Source organism: Vombatus ursinus, unplaced genomic scaffold, assembly GCF_900497805.2.
Source record: "Vombatus ursinus unplaced genomic scaffold, bare-nosed wombat genome assembly UNPS02014225.1, whole genome shotgun sequence".
Lineage (NCBI taxonomy): Eukaryota > Metazoa > Chordata > Mammalia > Diprotodontia > Vombatidae > Vombatus > Vombatus ursinus.
In genome coordinates this window covers 265,023-286,920 of record NW_020954003.1, presented here as the reverse complement: position 1 = coordinate 286,920, position 21,898 = coordinate 265,023, and the positions used below count along the sequence as shown (strand labels likewise).

General features: G+C 39.3%; 1 protein-coding gene across 2 annotated transcripts in view; it reads right to left on the bottom strand.

The window, feature by feature from the left end:
• FGD3 (FYVE, RhoGEF and PH domain containing 3) overlaps positions 1-21,898 on the bottom strand; it is a 192,270-nt gene that overhangs the window by 71,209 nt on the left and 99,163 nt on the right. For both annotated transcript variants that reach the window (XM_027860622.1, XM_027860623.1), the window contains exons 2-4: positions 18,172-18,360; positions 14,031-14,214; positions 11,706-12,300 (exon numbers count right to left, since the gene is read on the bottom strand). In XM_027860622.1, coding sequence (XP_027716423.1) covers positions 11,706-12,300; positions 14,031-14,214; positions 18,172-18,360 — 968 coding nt within the window. The remainder of the gene's footprint in view (positions 1-11,705; positions 12,301-14,030; positions 14,215-18,171; positions 18,361-21,898) is intronic.

Sequence of the window (21,898 nt, the reverse complement as noted above, 5' to 3'; positions counted from 1 at the left end):
AAAAACATTTGCCACTTGTTGGCCAATGACATGTAATATCAAGCAACTGAGTCAGATCAAGTATGATACACACATAACACAAATATTTAAGGAAAAAAACGATAGCAGATACTTTGTTGTACAACCAGAGCTGTCACTGGAGTAGGACAAGTAGGGGTTTGGTGGCCTTCCATTGTTAAGGGTCAGCCCGGTCTCTTCTTCTTCCAGCCTATTCTACACATTGCTACCAGATTAAGTTGCCTGAAACTGCTTTCTCACCACTCCTCTTCTTGAACTACATGAGGTGATCACTCTGTACTTAGCAGACCGAGCATATGCTCACACTTCAGAGTTTTTAGACTTTTTGCTCACACCCTTCCTCCTCCTCAATACTGATCTAAACCCTAATCGTCTTTGAAGTCTGTTCCACCTACTGCATGAGACTTTTCCTGAGCCTCCCAGCCCACAATGATCTCCTCTTTGTTCTTATATCAATTATCACTACTCCCTATTTGAAACTTCCTATTTGAGCACCCTATTTGTGCTCTGTATAATTATCTTTTTATGTCTATGCTCTGTCTCCTAAAGTCTACTGTGAGGTCTGGTATGGTAGAAAGCATTTCTTACGTATTTGTAAGCCTAGTACCAAGCACAGGACCCTATCTTCAGTAGGTGCTCAATAATTCTTTGCTGAATGAGTTTACCAAAAGTGGTCAGTGTTTTTTTTCCATTGCATTTATTCCTTTTGATCATGGTGCCCTTTCCCCATCCCACATTACTGCTATCTTTCTCCACTCCTAAATTGGACATTGCTCATTCGGCTTCAATCATGTATGTGGCTGAAAAGGCCATTCCGTGCATGTTGGTCTGTTTGTACTTATACCAGAAGCATCTTAAGTTTAGTCTAAAAGCTGTGGCTACTCTTTGTTCTGCATGGTGCACAGAGCCCTGGCTGCAGACACTTACCTTTTCAGCAAATACTTGAAGAACTGAGCTTGACCCTTTGGATGTGCTGTCTCTATATCCCTCCCCTTTCTACTATCCTGCCCCTAATCCCTACAGTGGAAACTGTTTGGAAGAGTGAGGGCCAGGGTGGGAGGAAGAGGGAGAAGAATGAAGAACTCAACTTTGGACCCAGGATCCATGTTCTAACAACTGCAGGTTGTACCTAAAGGATTCCCACACTGCTCTGGACATTCAAGTGTGTGGGACAGTGGCTAGAATGTAGCTGAGGGACTGTGGCTTTGCCTTCATTGGTTTATTTTCATACTAATTAGGGTAAAATACATCAGAGATTTTCATTGGTCACCCGCCAAATTGAGTTATTGCTAGAGTTGCTGGAGCAATATCACAAATCAACAATAGAAATTTTACTTCACGATGACCAGCCTCCTCTTCCTTCTCTTCATTCAACAAACATTGACCTAATGCCATTCTCTGGGCTGAGACTGCTGTCATTCCAAAAAAAGCTACACCTCGGTCTCAAAGGCTTACAGCTAGAGGAAAAGACATGTGTGCCACAAATATCAATAGCAAAGGAGAGAGCACAAGGTGTTCTTAGAGGTTTAGGCAAAGTAGAAGTTGGGTAAAGATTCAGAGAAGAATTTGTGGAGAGAGCAGCACCTGGGAATCAGTCACAACCCCCTACCCTCAAAAAACTTACAGGAAAGAAGAGGGAGAAGACATTTATATAAATTGAGTCAGCACAATACAGTAGAAAGCACTGGATCTGGAGTCAAAGGACCTGGATTTGAATCCTGGTACTTAGTATTGATGTGATTTTAAACAGAGTAATTAACCCCTCTGGGCATCAGTTTCCTCATATGGAAATTGGGGGGTGGCAGAGCGTGGACTACTTAGGAAGCTTCTCCAGAAGTCCAGGAGATATACACTAAGGAACAGAGCAGTTCCAGTGAGAAGGAAAAGGAAGGAATGTTTGTGAGGGATATTGAAGAAGTGGAATTGAAAGTTCACAGCAATTGATTGGATGTGAGAAGTGAGGAAGAAGGACAAAAGAAAGATGATTCTGGCTTTTTGAGCCTGGGTAACTGGAAAGAGGATGGTACCATCAATGAAGTCAGGGGGAGGGAGATGGTGGGTTTGGTTTGAGGTGGCTTCAACGTATCCAGATAATGATTTCCAGCAGTTATTAGAAATACGAGCAATGAAGTCAGGCAAGATATCAGTACTAGGGATACAAATCAGGGGTTCAACTACATAGAGACGGTAGTAGAAGTCATTGGAATAAATGAAGTCATTAAGGAAGTACTTGTAGAGAGGGAAAAAGAGGGTCTAGGACAAATTCTAAAGGAATTCTTATTAGTTAGGGTAAGGGAAGAGGGCAACAAACCAGACAGATAGGAAAGGGAGAATGAGGAAAAGTTTAATGTCATGGAAGCCAGAGGAGTGCAAGATAGAAGAGGCAGTTAACCATAACAAATGCTGATAAAGATGAGAAAAGGTCATTGGATACCAGTAATGGTGGTTTTCAAAGGAGAAGTTTTAGTTTAGAAGGGACTTAGGCCAGGTTGCAGGAGGTTAAGGAAAGAGTAGGTGGTATTATATCTAAATTCTTTATCTCCCCAGCTACTCGCACAGTGCTTTGCACACTAGGCATCAATAAATGTTTGCTGTTGAGGAAGTCGAGACATTGATTAAACTGTAGATGGCTTTTTAAACAAGCATGGCTATAAGGGGATGGTCAGAAATAGAATAACTGTTAAAAAGACAGACAAGACAGGTCAAAGCCTGTTGTTTTCAGGATATGGGAAGTCTGGTAATTACCAAATCTCATTCTAATGTTTTTTTCATTATATTATGGAGGTTGTTCAATACTATGCCAGAAGAGTACAGCTGTGTTCTCTAAGATGGAAAGGCTTTGAGTATGGGGCTGGAAATGGGTTATATATCTTTTCTTCCAGGAACGGCCTAAAATAGGTCATCACTGGAGGACTAGACACCAAATTATAAAGTTTTTGGTCACAACTAATGAAAATTGTCTACTATGGTATAGAGAGGGCTACAGTCTGCATCAATCAAGGGAAGAGTATATATTTCACAGCCTCTTGAGGGCACAGGTAGAGGGGTTTATCCTTGGTAAGGAAAAGGGATAGTAACAATAATAACTGACATTCATATAGCGCTTTCAAGTTTGCAAAGTGCTTTACATGTGTTTTATCATATGATAAGGATGATCCTTCCTCTGAGACAGAAAACGAGGAGAGGATAGGTAAAGATAGGGAAAATTTTTTAACATTAAGCTCCCACTGGATGAAATCCATCCCAATAAAGAAAGTTAGGAGGCTAGATCATCCTCTGAGAGATCAAGAAGGAGGTTTTGGCCTTTAGGGATCTCTGCAATAGAGTTTTATTAGAAAGGCAGCTGGGCACTATAGAAAGCATATTGACTTCGAGACAAAGGACCTAGGTTCAAGTTCTAAACCCTGACTTATTAGCTGGGTGAGCTCGGCAAAGCCTTTCACCCTCTTTAAGTCTTAGTTTCTTCAACTGTATATGAAATGTGTTGGGTTAGCATGTTACAATGGAAAGAGTGATTGACAGAGTCCTAGGAAATGAGTTCAAATTATAGTCCTGCCACTTGCTACCCATGTGACTTGGGCAAATCATATAACCTCTCTAGGTCTCACCTTCCTCATCTATAAAATGAGAGTGATAGGACCAATAACTACTAAGATTCCCTCCAACCTCCTTCTCCCATAGTGGATTAGGCTAGATTTTTCCTAAAAGGTGACAAAGTTGGGACTTGGCTGAAAGGTGGGCAAATCTCAAGCCCTGCCACCCTTGATGCAGCTTTCTGGTAGCCCTTGGCTGTGTTAATATGGTTTTCTTGGTCACAAGGGGAATCAAGTCCCATCTATGTGGGCTTGGTGCCCCTCCAACTTGGTGGATTTCTGAAGACCATCCACCTAAGTCACCACACCCTGCTTTACAGAACAGATGTGTTTTCATAGAGAGTGAGGCCTGCATCTGCCAAACTGAAGTGCTACTATACCTTGGTTGTAAATCCCACCTATGTTAGGGCTAAGTAAATGTCCTTTTGTGAACTATTTAATGACCTGAGTGTCTTATTTCTTCCTAACATCAATTTAGCACTAAGAGGGTTTTTAAGGAGCTAAATTTTCTTTTTGCTGCAAAATTTTCCCATCTCCCCTGTATGTATTGGCATAGTCCAATCTCTCCAAGGAAGAATTTATAGATTCTGCTAATATACTTTAATCCCCCACAGTGGCCAAATTACTGTGGGAATGTTGATCTAAGCAACCAGGTATAATTGCTATAGATATTTCTGCACCAAGTAAAAAGGTTTTGGATGTTTCTTCTTGAAAAGGAATCGCAAAAGGAATTCCTGATTAGATTAGCTGACCTCTGAGGTCCCTTTCAAATCAATGGTTTTATCTTTAATTTCTCCTTCTCAACTTGCTACTTCCATAGCCGAAAAAACATGCTCAGGTCTCTCAGCACTGGATAAGGAGCTAGAGGACTAAGGTTTGAGTCTTAACTCATCCATTTTCTCATCTGTAAAATGGAGGTGATGATATTCACAGTACCTATCTTACAGGGGTCATTGTGAGCATCAAATAAAATAAGGTTTCCAAAATGTTTGTAAACTTTAAAATTAAGTAAATATGAGTTGTTATTGCTCTTGATAATAATAATCTTACTGCTTCTTTAACACTTCAATAAATCTGTAATCTCATCACTGTAAATACTGGTTCCAACGGTATAATTCACAACTTCTCCATGCTTCCCGGTTCTCCCATAAATTGTCCTTGGGAAATCCACCTAATGTGCTAGGAGCTTCCTCCAGATCTCTTGGCATGATGTGGATACCAATGCAGCATGAAGGCTATCCATCTGCTATTCCACCTTCTAAATACCTATCTCCTTTATACACATCCCTTTGATAATCTTTTATGTCACTTCTTACGAAGATCCCACGACTCTGTCATTTCATCAAGCTCTTGTCCCTGTATATACCTAACAACTCTCTTTCTCTTCGCTGCTAAATCCTAGAAGTAGTATCAACTTCCTCACCACCTGCTCACTTTTCAACACTCCATAATCTAGCTTCCAACTCAATCACTTTGCTCTCTTAAAGGTAAAGAGTGACTTCTTAAGTGTCAAGTCCAATGTTATTGGGGTTTTTTTCTTGTCCTCCTTTTCCTCTCTCTTGGCAAAGATAGGTAAGAGCCAGGTTGCAGAGGACTTTAAGCCATAGGCTATTCTGATACCCTCTTCAACCCTTCCTATAACGCTATTCCTCAAGGTCATTTTTTTAATCTCTATCTCCTCAAGGCTTAACACAGGGCCCTGCACACAACACTTGTTTATTAAACATCTGCCAAATTGAACTGAAATGCAGAAATACAAAAAAAGTGACCAGAACTATAAGAACAGTGTCAAGAGTGCTAAAACACAGAGTTGTAGACTATAAAAATTTCTGATAACTACAAAAGTTTTCTTAACAACAAAAGCTTGTTAACAGTGTTCAAGTAAAAAGAAAAAGGATAATCTTATTCAATAAAATAACCAAGTTGGCACTGAAAAGGAAGAACAAATATATTACTATTTTTATTTCTTCTCTTTAATCAGTATTTCAAACTCAAAAGGGTAGAATACAAATCATAGAAAGAGAACAAAAAGCCAGACAGGTGAAGAAAAAGCAAGACAGTACCTAGACATTTACATTGACTCAGATCTCCAAGATCAGACGAATGATATTCCACAGGGGTGAAGCTTACAAATGGGATCCTGGAATTACTGCTAGTAATCTCTTAGAAATCATGGAAAACAGGAGGATTCTGGAATCTGTACACTAGTAAATGTTATTGTACTTTCAAAAAAAAAGATTGTGGATCCTAGAAAACACAGACAAGAAAGTTTAATGTATATTTCTAGCAATATTCTAGAAAAGATTGTTAAGCAGATGCTTAAGATTATTTACACAAGAACAAGGTGATGACTAAGAGTCAATGTGAGGTCACTAAGAACAAGTCATGCTAAATTGGATCATCAGACTGGCAGAACAGAAAATGCTTGAGACATAGTACATCTGGCTTTCGGCAAGTCATCTGACAATATCTCAAGGTATCCTTCTAGATACATCAGAGAAATGGCAGCTGAATGATGGCACAGTTAAGGTGAATTAGAAGTAAACTCAACAATTATATTAAACTTGTGGTAATTAATGATTCTGTTAAATGGGGAAAATGGAGGCTTTCATGGCTCTTCTTGAACAAATCCTGTTTACCATTTTTATCAATGAGCCAGATACAAAAAAAAAGCAAAGCGATATGTTTGTCAAATTTCAGAAGACAAAAAGCTGAAAGAAAGAACTAATAGGACAGATGAATGAATCAAGACTCAAAGCAATTTTAATAGGCTAGAGTTCTGTTAACCAAAAAGGTGAAATTTAATGGGAATAAGTATAAAATATTACAACCATAGGAGGTTAAAATAAATCAACTGCACAAGCACAGGAAGAAATGACCTATCTGGCTTGGTAACAGTTCACATGAAAATGACCTTTTAACTGATCATAAGCTCAATATGAGACAATGGTGTGAAAGCAGCTTCTATAAAAATGCTAAGACAATCTAGGATTACAAAAATAGAAGTGTTTCAGAAAACAGAAAGTAATACCTCCACTGTCCTCTGCACTAATCAAGCCACATTCTGAGAACTGTTTTCACTGCTAGGAACCATTTGTTAAAAGATACTACAAATTTGATTGTTTGAAGTGAAGGATGATTAAGACAGGTAAGGTTCTGAATGCCAGGTTGTAAGGAGATATTTACTGTGGAGAAGAGAAGATGAAAGGAGATATGATTGTTTTCTTCAACCATCTGAAGCCTTTTCATGTAGATGAGAGAATATTTAAGACTTGTATAGTTCCAGAGGGCAAAACTAGACCATGGATGGAAATTACAAAAAGACAAATTTTGGTTCAGTATAGGGAAGAGCTGCCTTAAAAGCTACAGCTATCTTACCAAAGGGTGGCCTGATCTGGGAGGTGAAGAGTTACCCATAATTAGAAGTGTTCAAGAAAAAGAGAAGACATCTCAGTTTCCTCCACTATAAAATGAGGAGACTGGGCTAGATGATACCTAAGGTTCATTCATGTAGATATGAATCTACATCACAGAGAGATGGGATGGGAGGTTGGACAAGATGACCTCTACAATCCTTTCCAAATCTAAGATTCTTGATTTTAAGATTCAATAGGAAAATTTTAAAGCATTATTTTAAAGAGGACTTAACAGCGCTGGAAAGGTCATTTCTTTCCCTAAGATGAAAATGATCTTTTGACAGCACATATCTAAAATCTAAAATACATAGTTACTTATAATTTTTTTTTTGGCTAGGCAATGGGATTAAGTGACTTGCCCAGGGTCACACAGCTAGTGAGTATTATGTGTCTGAAGCCGGATTTGAACTCAGGTCCTCCTGACTTCAGGGCTGGTGCTCTATCCACTGTGCCACCTAGCTGCCCCTACTTATAACATTTTAAAGAATGAAATGAGACCTTCAAAATGCTCCATCATGAAATAGTTGTCACTAAGACTGGCCAATTTTGTAATCTCCTTAAAACACTCCCACCTTAAAATACTATCGCTGAAGCCACTTAGATGCCCCTAAATAACATTGTTATTGTTCAGTCATTTTCAGTCACATCTGACTCTTTGTGACCTTAGTTGGGGTTTTCTTAGCAAAGATACTAGAGCAGTTTGCCATTTCCTTCTCCAGCTCGTTTTACAGAGGAGGAGACTGAGGCAAACAGGGTTAAGTGACTTGCCCGGGGTCTCACAGTTAGTTAAGTGTCTGAGGTTGGATTTGAACTCAGGTCTTCCTGACTCCAGGCCCAGTGCTCTATCCATTGTACCAGCCAGTAACACTTAGTGTTATTTCAATCATATAGGAAATTCTTTTTAAGGAATGGTCATAATCCAGTGTCCAGACCTTATGAATCCATTAACAATCAGTCCTCACCCTCCACAGTCCAATGTTCTGGCCGAATTCCAACCTGGGTAATTACTTCCTGCTAGTACAGGTACCCCAGTAAGTTTTCAATTGCATACAATATTATATGCTTCCTTTCCTCAGTTGCTCTGTAGGAAAAAACAGGGAAGTTGTTTTCTCTAGACTGCTAGTGGAAAAAGCCATATCTGTGGCTGGCTTATACATCCAAAGATTTCCACGTGGAAAAATTGTAAAACAGTGATTGTTCTGCAAGGTAATTATTACCCTTGCAACCTATCCAGAGCACTGGCCACCCTCAGAACACCAACCGTTGAAAGCATTTCTTCCTGCACTAAAAGGTCAATAAGGCTGTCTTTACAGACTTTCACAGCCAGCCCATACAGCTTTCAAAAATGCCAGCTATAACTTGGTACTGTTCTTGAAAACTGTAGGTCTTTTTATTTTGATGGTGTGAGTGACCATGAGGCAGAAAGAAATGTTGATCAGTTTTTAATTGTGCTCCTTCTAGGAAAGGACAATCTTTGGGGGAAGAAGGGGTTTTAGATTTATCCAACATACTCAGCCCATTCCAAATGAATTCCAAATGTTTCTAGACAAGATTCCCATCATTCCTTTGTACTAATGGTATACTCTCACCTACACTGCATACTCCATTCTCTCCTCTGATCCTCATAAGAACCGTGCAAGGCAGGGCAGAGCAGGGCAAGGCTCATTATCCCCAACTGAGTAATAGGCCACATTTTGACAGAGTTTTAAGGTTTACAAAGTGCCTTCTTTCCCAAAGCCCTATGGAATAGGTAATATAACCATTCCCTTTACAGATGAGGAAACTGAGGCTCAGATAGTTTAATTGACTTGCTCATGGTCATACGATTAGTGTCACAACTAGGGATGGAACCCAGATTTTTTTAAATTTTAAATCCAGTGAGTATTCTTTCCCCTGTACCAATATTAACAATAATAGCTAGCACTTATATAACATATTAAGGTTTGAAAAGCAATGTCTGGACAAAATAACAAAACAGGAAAATGATAAATGTTGGAGAAGATGTGGGAAAATTGGAACACTACTGCATTGTTGGTGGAGTTGTGAACTAATCCAACCATTCTGGAGAACAATTTGGAACTATTCCCAAAGGGCTATAAAAATGTGCATACCCTATGACCCAGCAATAGCACTTCTAGGGCTATATCCCAGAGAGATCATACAAATGGGAAAAGGACCCACATGTACAAAAATATTAATAGCAGCTCTTTTTGAGGTGGCAAAGAATTGGCAATTGAGAGGATGCCCATCAATTGGGGAATGGCTGAACAAGTTGTGGTATATGAATGTAATGGAATACTATTGTGCTATAAGAAATGATGAACAGGCTGACTTCAGAAAAACCTGGAAAGACTTGTATGAGCTGATGCTGGGTGAAATGAGCAGAACCAGGAGAACGTTGTACAAAGTAACAGCCAGTTGTGCTATGACTAATATTGATAGACTTAACCCTTCTCAGCAATACAGGATCTAAGACATATCCAAAGGCCTCATGATGGAAAATGCTATCCACACCCAAAGAAAGAACTATGGAGTTTGAATGCAGATCGAAGCATACTATTTGCTAGTTTTTTTCTTCTGTTGTGTTTTGTTTCCTCTTTCCGATGGTTCCTCCTATTGGTTCTAATTCTTACCTACAACATCACTAATGTGAAAATATGTTTAATAGGAATATATACGTATAGCCTATATCAGATTGCACACTGTCCTGGGGAGGGAGATGGGGAGGGAGGGGGAGAAAAATTTAAAACTCAAAAGTTTATGGAAGTGATTGTTGATAATTCAAAATAAACTAATTAAAATTTTAAAAAAAAGAAAAGCAATGTCTGTAGGTATGTATAAAATAAATCTCAATTGATCCTAACAACCTTAGGCGCTATTATGTTAACCATTTTGCAGATAAGGAAACTAAGGTTGAGAGAGGTTAAGTGAGCTGTCCAGGGTCACAAAGTGACCCCTAGAAGTAGTTGAAGGAGGATCTGAACTTAGGTCTTCTTGACTCCAAGTCTAACATTCTATCCACTAAAACACTTGTATCATACTGTCTCCTACCTTGAATGCACAATGCAATTTTGGAATACAGCTTGAATATAGCCAGTTGTCATGCTCTCCACCCTGACCCTTTTAGCCCCTTCCTACAGTTTCAGTACAGGGAGAGGGTGGGAGAATGGAGGGAGAGGGAAAAAAAGAGAGACACATGGTGGGTAGAGAAAAGGGGAGGAGAAGAGAGGGAGATGGGAAAACAGAGAGAGAGAGAAAGAGAGAGAGACAGAAAGAGAACCATGATGCCTAGCTCCATTAGGAACAGGATCACCATCAGCACCAGGCCTCAAGGTGGGCATGAGTGTTCCTCCTTCATCACAAGGGAGGGGACTGAAGCTACAAAAGGCTAAATGACTTCACCAAGATAACACAGTCAATGAAAGTTCTGATAAGAACACAGATCTCCTGAATCCTAGTCCACCACTAATTACATTTGTACTTAGATCTATGTCTTAGTTATGAGTGTGGTATAGTGGAAAGAGCCTTGGATTTGAAATGAAAGCAAGTGAGTTCTTATCCCATCTCTGTCATTTAATACCTGTGTGACCTTGAGTGAATCTTAAACCTCTGTATCTCAGTTTTCTCACCTGTAAAATGAGGAGGGGGTGACTAAATGACCTTTACTGTCCCTTCTAGCTCTGTATCTATGATCCTGTGATGATGGTAAACAATAACCTCCACCTAAGAAAAACACTACAACGAGTAAGCAAATTTTTCAAGTGCTAGGCACATTTTAGGTACCAAATAAATGTTTTTTGACCTGGATTAAATTCAAAGTGTAGGACAGAGATATTCAAAGTACTTTAACTAGTAGACTCATTTAATTCAACTCAACAAATATCTATCAAATGCAAAGCCCTGTCCTGGGTGCTGAACAGGGCAAAAGGCTACCAATTCCCTCTTTATCTGTGCCAAAAACACCTTTCTAGAATAAATAGAAGGAAATATATTGAGTCTTAAGGAGATCCCCAAATTAAGAATATTATTTGAAAAAAAATAATTGGCACTCAAAATGTAGATGTTTCTAATTTGGAGAGTGAGGGGGACCATACCAGTGATTTCACTGGTGTAAGTAACCTTCAAAAGAGGAAACTTCCTCTTCTCAATGCACATTGGCACTTGCTCTGTAATTTATAGTCTTAGAGAGCTGCCTGGGTTTATTAAGAGGCTTAGTGACTTTTCCAGGGTCACAAAGACAGTATGTGTGGGGTGGGACTGGAATGTAGGTCAAAGTTGACTCTTTATAAACTATGCTAAACTTCCACTCTTGTTGTCATATTTTAAGAGAGTAGTCTCTAGTCTGTTGGATGGTCTCCCAAAGAGCTCATTTTAGGATGAGGAGGGAGTCTATAGAATTTTATACAGCAATAGGCATACTTCAAATGGCTGATTTTGGGGGGGAGAGGGGACCTCTATACTATCAATCTACATTGTTGGTCCTTCTATTCTTGGGGAAGAAAGAGTAATTATTTAATAACATTAAAGGGACTGGCTATGAGAAATGGTACAAGATAATTCAGTTACAGGGAAAAGGACAACAGATTCTTTTGCCAGGCAAAATCCCCTTGGTGATACCCAGTAGGGGGTAGGGGAGCTTAAGAAACTACAAATGGACGTGGAAAAGTGGGCCTCTTACCTTTGCTACATCTAGGTCTTCTCCCTTTGGCACATCTGCAGTTTCTGGCTCTTCACTGCTGCCCTCATCAACATCACTGTCAGCCTCCTGAGCTACCTCTTTCTGGACATCACCAGGTGAGCTCACACTCCGTTGTCCTTCAGGCTCTATCTCAGTTAAGAGGCCTGCAGTGGGGTATTTCTTGTGCTCTCCTCCTTCCTCAGTTGGAAAGGTCTCTCCTGCTACACTACAGGAAGGGCTGTCAATGCCACTGTCTCTGTTAGGTATTTTCCCATTGCTGCCCTGCTCAACAGCTGGGGCTTTTGCCCCATCCCTCCCCATGGCCTCTTTGTTGGGCTTAGCAGAAGAACAGTCCTCAAAGCTTTGGCTGTCCCCTATGTGGAGTTCTCTTATTTTGCCCAAGTCTGTACTGGTTGGTTCTGCAATGCCCAGCACAGCTGGCTGGCTTCCGTCTCTCTTGTTTTTCTCACTTGAGTCTCCAGAGCCAAAGCCCAGCTCACAGTCTGTGGTGTTTGGGGATGGTGATGAGCCCAATCCTGACTCCATCCTAAAGGGTAAATGGGACTGGCTCCTCTGAAGAACAGGAATGGGATGCCTGCAATGAAAAGAGAAAGAAAAAGTTGAGTCTATGAGGAGCTAAGGTGTTCACCGTACACTGCATCGAATGCATGGCATAGTATTTGACCCAAGACACTATAAGCTTAACAAATAACTCCTCAGTGTAGACATGCCCATATAAAACACAGCCATACAAGTCAGGGAGCAAATGCCTAATGTATTGGACCTGCTCACAGGATAAAACAATAAGGTGCTCAAGAGCAAAAAGAGAACATGACATATCTTTCAAGAACATGGCTGCCTTGGAGAAGAATTCATATTTGCCAAGAAGAGGGAACTGTCCAAACATGCAGATCTTTAATGATTAAAACCAACAACAGTGGCCAGACCCCAGGCTAGGTGAGGACATAGATCCCAACCCTTCTTCCTGTCCTATCCAAAACAGAACAAAGGGACAAGATCATAGATTCAGAGCTAGAAGGGACAGTAAAGGTCATCTAGTCACCCCCTCCTCATTTTACAGGTGAGGAAACTGAGATACAGAGGTTTAAGAAGTGAGGCCATTTCTCTGTTCTGAATCAGAATCAGAATCAAAATCACAGAATGCTGGAACTTAGGACATTAGAGATCATCTTATCCAATTCTCATTTTACACTGGATATAACTGAGGCTCAGAAAAGTTAAGGGATTTGTCCAATGTCATACATACTCAATTCTCATTCAAAGTCTAGGGTTCTTTCTACTACACCAAAGAGAATTTTCAACCTGCAGAGACCTTAAAGATTGTATAGTTTCCTCATTTTGCAGACAAGGAAGCAGCCTCAAAGAGAGGAAGTCACTTGCCCAAGGTCACACAATAGGTTATTGACAGATATAGAATACAAGTCTACTGGATCCTGGTCTGGCATATTTTCCTTTCTACCATACTACCTACAGATATTATGTATGAGAATATTCCAACACACATTTCATTATGTTTATAGAGGCGATTTTATGTATAAATACCATAATGTAAATATAAAATCCTATATATCTACATATATAGGAATATCCTATTACACACATACAAAAATATCCTATGAAGTGAGGTATGTCTACTAATCCAGCTGCTGCCCACCAAACCAGAAATGCATCTGGTGAAAAAAAAAATCATTGTGGAAGAGTCCAGAGCTACTTCAATCTTTTACATTAAAGAACAGTAATTCTCACTTTTATATCCCTCCTCATTTGGGAATTTCAAAGTGCTTGGACATGTGCAACTGGATTTTTACAGTGCTTCTTTGAAGGAGTCAAAATTAAAGCTTAGACTCTGAGCTCATAGGAGCTCCATTGCATGGTTAGCATATTTAAATGAACCAGAAAAGATGCCAATTTGATTCACAGACCATCAGAGCTGGAAGGGATTCCTATAACACATCTAGTCCTGCAGTTCTTAACCTGGGATCCATAGACATTAAAGGGATTCAGATAGATTTCAGAGAGTCGATGATATTGCATGGAAAAAAAAATCATATCTTTATTTTCACTAACCTCTAATTGATATTTAGCGTTTCCTTCAATTATTTAAAAAGTTTATTCTAATAAGGGATCAATTTAAGTAGCTTGCCAGAGGAGCTCATGACATAGAGAAGGTTGAGAACCCTTGATCTAATCTAATCCATTTATTTTACTGAGGAAAAAGCTTAAATCCAGAGAGGTCAAGCCACTTACTCAAGTTCTTTCATCTATTTTACGACCTGCACCTGGAAAACAATAAGACAGAATTACCAGATGCTTTCAAACTTTTCAATCAGGCTGCTGATGTCTGGTGAGATCTGTGTTTCTCCTTCTGCAGACAGCAGGGTCCTGGATGGCCTTGGGTCAGCTGGAAGAGGTCTACGAGGTGCTGGAGGTATTCGCTGCAAATCTCTTTCTTGCCCAAGTGGTCTGAAATGGACAGGCTTAGGAGGTACTAAAAAGAAAATTTTAACAGAGTCAAAATGTACTTTTTTCCTACTGTAACATATATCAACAAAGACAATTAGTTCAACTTCTAGGGGGAAAAATGAGCACTGTAAGTTCACATCACATAGTTGCATCCTGTGTAGATCACTTATATTCTCAACATAACCACATTTTAATATCAAAAATGATGACCATATTTTCCTATGTCCCTTTAGACCCACTCTATCACATAAAAAAGAGTCCTGACAGACAGGCAGATATTCTTGTTACCCAACAGGATATTCTCCTATCCAAAGTCTTGATTGTGTAAGGGCACATACAGAAATGCTTCCCAATACGGCATTAGTTCCTGTCTCATGTTTCCTTCTCAAAGACTACAACCAAAATGAAAAAAATTCCATTATGTGTTAGTCTTTGCAAATGGGCAACAGACACTAGCTGACACACAGCTGCATGCACAGCAGTGCCCAGTAAACAGCCACCCACGTAACCCAGGGCAAGAACTGGTTTCCCCTTCCCCTTGTTTCTTGTAGGAGAGTCTTCGTCACACACTTCCTTCCTCATCTGCTGGGTAGAGTAAATATGACTCTGGCCTAAGCAAAGTGTCTAGTAGGCTGAGGGGGAGTTTAATGAGAGGACTGAGCTTACAGTTGTTCAAAAGGCTCTCTGCTGGTATACACACCTAGGAAAAGCTTAATCATGAATTCACAGGATTGAGGGTTAGACAGAGCTTTAGAGGTCATCTAACATATATACCCTTCATTTTAGAAAGGGAAACTGAGTCTAAGAGAGGTGACTTCCCCAACGCAATACAAGCAGTAAGTGGCAGAGCCAGATTTGATTGAAATTCAGTATTCTTTCTATTGCACCATCCTTCATTCTCACTTTTCTTCCACTCACTTTCATCCACCATTCCTTCATTCTCACTTTTTCTCATGTCATTGGACTGATTTTTAAATGGTCTTTTAAGTATTCTTCACAGTTAATTTATTAGTCCTTAATAAATGTTTGTTAAAGAAATGGTCCTTTTTTATGAAAAGAGAAGATAAAGCTCTAATAATAATTCCAGATGAATTTTCTTTAAAGGCCAAATTCTGATCATAGAAACCTAGTTCACTTTAACAAATGATCATTAAACATATTCTATGTATAGAGTTCTATGTTAGATACTGCCAGAGATAAGCAAACCTTGCCCTCAATGAGCTTACAGTATCTTAGGGAGATAAAAAATGTACATAAATAGCTATAATACAAATTAGTATGTGGAAAAATGCATAGAAGACTTGAAATAGAGAATGGGGAAAGGAGGAAGGGTGAAACCTCTTCGGGGGGGGCTACATAGAGGGTACTGACTGAAGGAAATACTTAAAGTTTGGCAGAGAAAATCCTTATTCTATTAAATTTCTCTCATAATACAGATGTTTAATTGAAATTTCTATAATTAGATACAATAACATTTTCTACATGGAAAAAATTACTCTGACATAAGTATTATGACAATGATTCCTGAACCATAAATTGGCTATATCCTATCTAAGATCCATCAGTCAGTTTAAAGAAATGCGCATAATTAGATCGTCAATACCTCCTTTGGGCACCTAGGTGGCTTAGTGGATAGAAAGCACCAGGCCTGGAGTCAAGAAGACTCATCTTCCTGAGTTCAAATCTGGCCTCAGACACTTACTAGCTGTATGACCCTGGGCAAGCCACTTAATCCTGTTGGCCTCAGTCTCCTCTCTGTAAAATGAGCTGGAGAAGGACATGGCAAACCACTTCAGTATCTCTGCCAAGAAAACCCCAAATAGGTAATGGAGAGTTGGTCACAACTAAAAAAATGACTTAGCAACAAAGTCCTTTTACCCCATTTAAGGATGGCAAAGTTAGTTCCCAAAGCTTCATGATTTTCTGAAATAAAGGATGACTGAGGTATATTCTCATTTTTCTATTTTAAAAAGAAGATGTGGTAGAGGACAGAGTTTGGAACTCAAAGTTTTAAAAACAAATGTTAAAAAAATAAAAATTTTTAAAAAAATATGTTTGTGTCTCTGTGTGTATGTATGTGTGCACGTGAGCGCATGTGTTTGTGTGTGTTTGTGTGTGTGTGTGTGTGTGTGTGTGTGTGTATGTATGTATTGGGGAGGTGTGAGGAAGGAGAGTATTCCAGTAAAAGTTTAGAACCTGAAGGTACAAAGGTCTATAAATTTATACTACTCGCCTCCAGGGGCTGTCGTGAAAAAGGATTTTAAAATTATAAAGTGAAATAGAAACATGAGCTGGCATAATTAACATCATCACTAGAAAATAAAGCCAATGGCCATAAAAAAGGCTTCCCATTACAAAGCAAACCATTTTTCCTAAGCTGCCCTGACAAGTGATTGGCACAGCAGGCACCAATCTGCACCGATAGGAGTTTCTTCACTAGGAGTTCTATGTAACAGTGAAATCACAGATCCAGCTAAAAATAAATGGCTACAAAGCATTTTAATACATGATCTTATTTGACCCTCACTACACCCCTGTGAGATATGTAGTGCAAGTAACATTATCCCCATTTTACAGATGAGGGAACAGAGTGAAGTGACTTGAGATGATAAAACTAGTAACTGTTGACGCCAGGATGAGAACTCAGGTTGTCTAACTCTTAGTCTGATGTTTTTGTTGGTTTGTTTGCTTTTTTGGGAGGCATTTGGGGTTAAGTGACTTGCCCAGGGTCACACAGCTAGTAAATGTCAAGTGTCTGAGGCCAAATTTGAACTCAGGTCCTCCTGACTCTAGGTCTGGTGCTCTATTAACTGTGCCACCTAGCTGCCCCTACTTTGGTGTTTTCCCCACTATAACATGCTGCCTTTCTATGTAGAATCAAAGTTTAGTGATTAAAGGGACCTCAGAGCTCATCTAGTATAATCTCTTCTACAGGGCATGAATATCTTCTATGGTATCCCTAACTGGTGGTCATACAATCTCCATCTGATTTCTCTGTCTGAAGGGAGGTAGAGAGGTACAACAGGTTAGCAGGAAGATCATGGCACTTGTGCTTGGAGTCAGGAAAGACCTGAGTTCAAATTCCAGCTCCAGCACTTACTAGCAGCATGACCCTGGGCAAGTCAATTAACCTCTCTGAGCCTCAGTTTCCTCACCCTATAAAATGGGAATAATACTTGTAATACCTACCTCAAAGGGCTGTTCTAAAGAGGAAATGAGACAATATGTAGTACAGTGTATTGCAAAACTTAAAACAACATGAAGTCAACAGTTACTACTGGGAGCTCACTGCTTTAGAAAGCAATTCATTCCACTGTTGGACAGCTCTGATTGTCAGTCCCTTCCAGATCTAAGGTTCTATAATTTAATGACTTTTATGAAAAAACACGGCAAAAAAAAGTCACTTCAGTGAGCATGTTTTCTACTACTTGTTAAGAGCTAATTCTCACCCAGAGCTGAGAAAAGAGGACTACTCTTATTTCCAGTTAAAAATGTGAAATACCCTGCCCTAAATCTTCCTGCACAATGGACCATTGAGCAAGAAATCCTATCTTTGGAAGTGCTTAAGTTTTAAAGTCTACACTAAAAGTAGCAAAATGGTTATCAGGCTAAATTCCTTGAGTCTAATAAATAAGATCGTTTATTTTATCACTGTCTCTCTTCCTAAATATTTTAATTACAGTAACATAAACTGACAGAGTTGGAAAGGGATCTCAAAAATTATCTAGTACAACCTCCTCATTTTATAGATGGGGAAACTGAGGCTCAGAAAGGGGTAAGATGGTCTGAGGTCAAACTGCAACTTAGCCACCTCACAAGCAAGGACTCAACATAAAATAAATATAAGGGACTGAAAACAACTTGGTCAATTATGACCAAGTTGGTTAAAGTAAGAAACTCTACAATTAAACAACCAGATCTCCAAAAGTCAAATTAATTTGAAAGAAAAATTGGATGAAAAAACAGACACTCAAATACTTGCCTCGGGGTTTTTTCGGAGGGTGTGTTTTGGCAGCTGGACATTTGATCTGAGGTCTTTTTCCCTGTTGCTGGGCACATTGTAAAGGGCTGAGGCTTTGCAACTGGTCGTCTGCCTCTGGTGCTGGTGATGAGTCAGAACGGTTTTCACCTGGAACAGGAGCAGGACTAGGAGCAGGGACTGAAGAACGATCTGAAATGGGAAGAAGAAAGAGACAGAATGAATACACATTTCCTTTCCCTTAACAACTAGCCTCCATTCGTCTCTCAGACACCAATTTCATTTAAATATGTGCAAATAAAATCAGACTTATTGATGTCATTATTTTTAAATTTCTATGTGGAATAGCTGTTATTCAAAGGATCGCAGACAGTTTAAAAGAGTTTAGAGATCATCTGGTTTAATTCCTTCATTTTATAGAGGAGGAAACTAGGCCAAAAAAGAAAGAGGGTCTAAGAGCCCATGATCACCCAGGCAGTAAGAAGGATAACAGATTTAGAGCTAGAAGGAGCCTCAGAACATCTAGCCCCTCCCTAATTTACAGAGGAGGAAACCTGAGTCCCAGCAGAGCCGAGATCTGAACCCAAGACCTCTGGATCATGTCATAAGTAATTCCATCAACCAGTCCAGAGGGCAATGTATGGACAGCACAGTTAACAGAAAGTTCACTGGATCTGGAGTTAGAAGACTTGGGTGAAAATCCTGTCATGCTACGTATTACTTACATGAGCTTGAGCAAGCCACCTGATTCTACTCTAAGCCTTACTTTGTTCATCTGTAAAATGAGTTCCTTAACCTAGATGATGTCTAAGGTTTTTCCAACTTGAAGACCCATGATCTTGTGATCACTATCATTTAAAAAATCTGGAAATTTCTTCCAACTTCTTCATCACAACATTACGGCATAAGTATTTTCGGCTTAAGGAACCAATACACAGGTTGGGTCAAATTCAAAGTTTCTATACTTTTGAAAACAGGATCAAAAACTAGTCCATATAGTAGATCAATCAGGCTGCCTTGGAAACCAAACTGGACAGGCTGACCAGTTACTGGGATAAGCTGTTTGGAAACATGCTATTATTTTGATTCAAAAAACATGTTGGGGGAAAAAAAAGTATCTCAGAGGTCTTTATTTAGACACAGTTAGAAACTACAAAGATTTCCTAGTCTACATAAGGATTAGTCATTTCCATCACAAACGGGGAGTAAAGCCATTATTTTGTACTTCATGCTTAATAAAATGAAATCAATGGCATCTCTGCATGTGCCTGATATAAAGATTTAAAACATGAAATTCTATTAAGCAAATGAGTCTATCACTCTATTGTAGCAAATTATCACTCTAAGCAATATACTGTTACCCTGTGTAATAAGTTATCTTTATGCAGATTTCACAAATTTATAATGGTTCTTGGGGCACTTTTGCAATTATCATTATATTCTTCCTAGTATAATAAATGCTTCTTTATACAAACCTAAACCTAGTTTCAATAAGCTTCTGTAGTACAGTATTATTCTATGAAACTTTGATGCATTTTGACATACCGCCCCCTTTCCCCCCACCAAAAGAAACGTACATTCAGGAAAGTTTATTTTTTGCTGTTTCAAGTCACTTTTGAATGCTTATTCTCCACACTAGACCACCACCACCATCAAAATGACTCTTCAAAACCCATCCTCCTGTATGAAGCCTTCCCAGACTGATCAGAGTAGAGCTAACAGCTTCAAACTCCAAGCTATCCTCTTTGGATGGGACATCAAGATGATTTAGTATTACATGGCACAGATGATGAAGCTAAAGCCCTCATAGGACAAAGGACAGGACCAAGGAGCTACAGTGAATTACCAGTTGATCTGGGACTTGAACACATATCACGTCCCAGTCCAAGGCTCTTTATACTATACCACATGGGCTTCTGTTGTGAAGAATGCAGCAGTATGACAGGGCATGATTGTACACTGGAAATAAAAGGACCTGCAAGCTCCCGTTTGAATGCAAACTCTTTGAAAAATGGTACTGTTTCATTTATGGTACTTGTTTCCCCAGCACCTGACACAGTACCTGGCACATAACGGGTGCTTAATAACTACTTGTTGACTGCTTGATAACAAAACTGCTCTGCTTGTCTGTGTCTCATGGAGCAATTTATCACAGTTTCATTGTTGCAGACTGTCTGACCTAGACAGCAATCTTGAGAAAAGGGTAACTACTTGTTAAATTTAATATACTTAAACTACTACACAAACAGAATTTAGAACAATTCAATTAAATACATATGAAGTACCTATTACTGTAAGATACTATGCTAGGTGCTCAGGATAAAAGACAAAAATGAAATCACCCCTGCCCCCAAGAAGCCTACATTCTACTGGGGGGAATGTAACATGTGCATGGATAAATATATACAAATCAATTTCAATAAGAGAATTAATGATTAGTGGACTCAGGAAAGGCCGTCCATGGGAGGAAATAAGTATGCTTTAAATGTAATCTTGAAATTCTAAGAAGTAGAAGAAACAGAGTGCATTTCAGACAATGGCATTAAGAAGCAGAGCACAGAACAACAATGTCAAACAGCAGAGAGGTCAGTTTGATTAGTACAGAGCGTGTGTGAAGAGGTATAATATAAAGTAACAATAGAGAGCTGAGTAGAAGATAGCAGAAGACTTTAAACATGAGGCTGAAAATTTAGCATTTTATTCTAGCAGAAGACTTTAAATATGAGGCTGAAAATTTAGTATTTTATTCTAGAGGCAACAGAGAACTACTAAAGATTTCTGAATAGGGTACTGACAAGGTAAAATGTGTGTTTTGAGAATATTGATCTGGCAATAGTGTGGAGGATGGAATAAAGAGAGAAGAGCCTGGAAGCAGGAAGACCTATTAGGAAGGCACAGCAATAGTCTAGGTGAGATGTGATAAGAACCTGAACTAGAGTAGAGGTTGCATGAATGAAGAGAAGGGGACAGATGTGAGGGATACTGTAGTGATAAAATCTATATGACTTGACAACTATAGCATCATATTTTTATTCTAGATGAGGATGAAAAGGAAATATGATGACTCTAATAAGGTTGTGAACTTGGGTGAGAAGAATGATGGTGGTATTTTCTAGCTAAAATAGGGAAATGTGAAAGAAGGGCAAGCTTTGAGTGGAAGAAAGATGACTTTCATTTTGGAGGTCTTATTTTTTTAGATAAATTTGAGATGCCTACAGGACACCTAGGAGATATCCAGCAGGCAGTTGGTAGTGCAAGACTTGAGTCCAGGAAAGAGATGAAGGCTGGATATGTATATCTGGGAGGCATCTGTGTAGAGATATTGAATACATGAAAGCAGATAAGGTATCAAAGGAAAGCTATTGTTTGTCCTTCACTCTTGAAGAGGACCATGACATCAGGGAGGGGATGCCATTACATGCAAGTGAATTGGATTTAAGAGAAGAAGGGCTGTGCAAAGTCACCAGACTCACTTTCTTCTCCACAGCCACCTGGATCCAGTGGGCCCTGTCTGCTATCCCCTTCCAAGGAATCCTTCATACCGCTGCCTAAATAATATTATATATAGGGCTGCTCAGGTCTCCTCTCCTTTCATGCATTTCCAATGGTTGCTTATTGCTTATCAATTAAAATTCAGGCTCCTTTGCCTGGTATTCAAGGTCTTCCACAATCTGATGCTACTCATTATTTCTATGTATCCTACATGGCCAAAATGGTTTAATCTATGTCC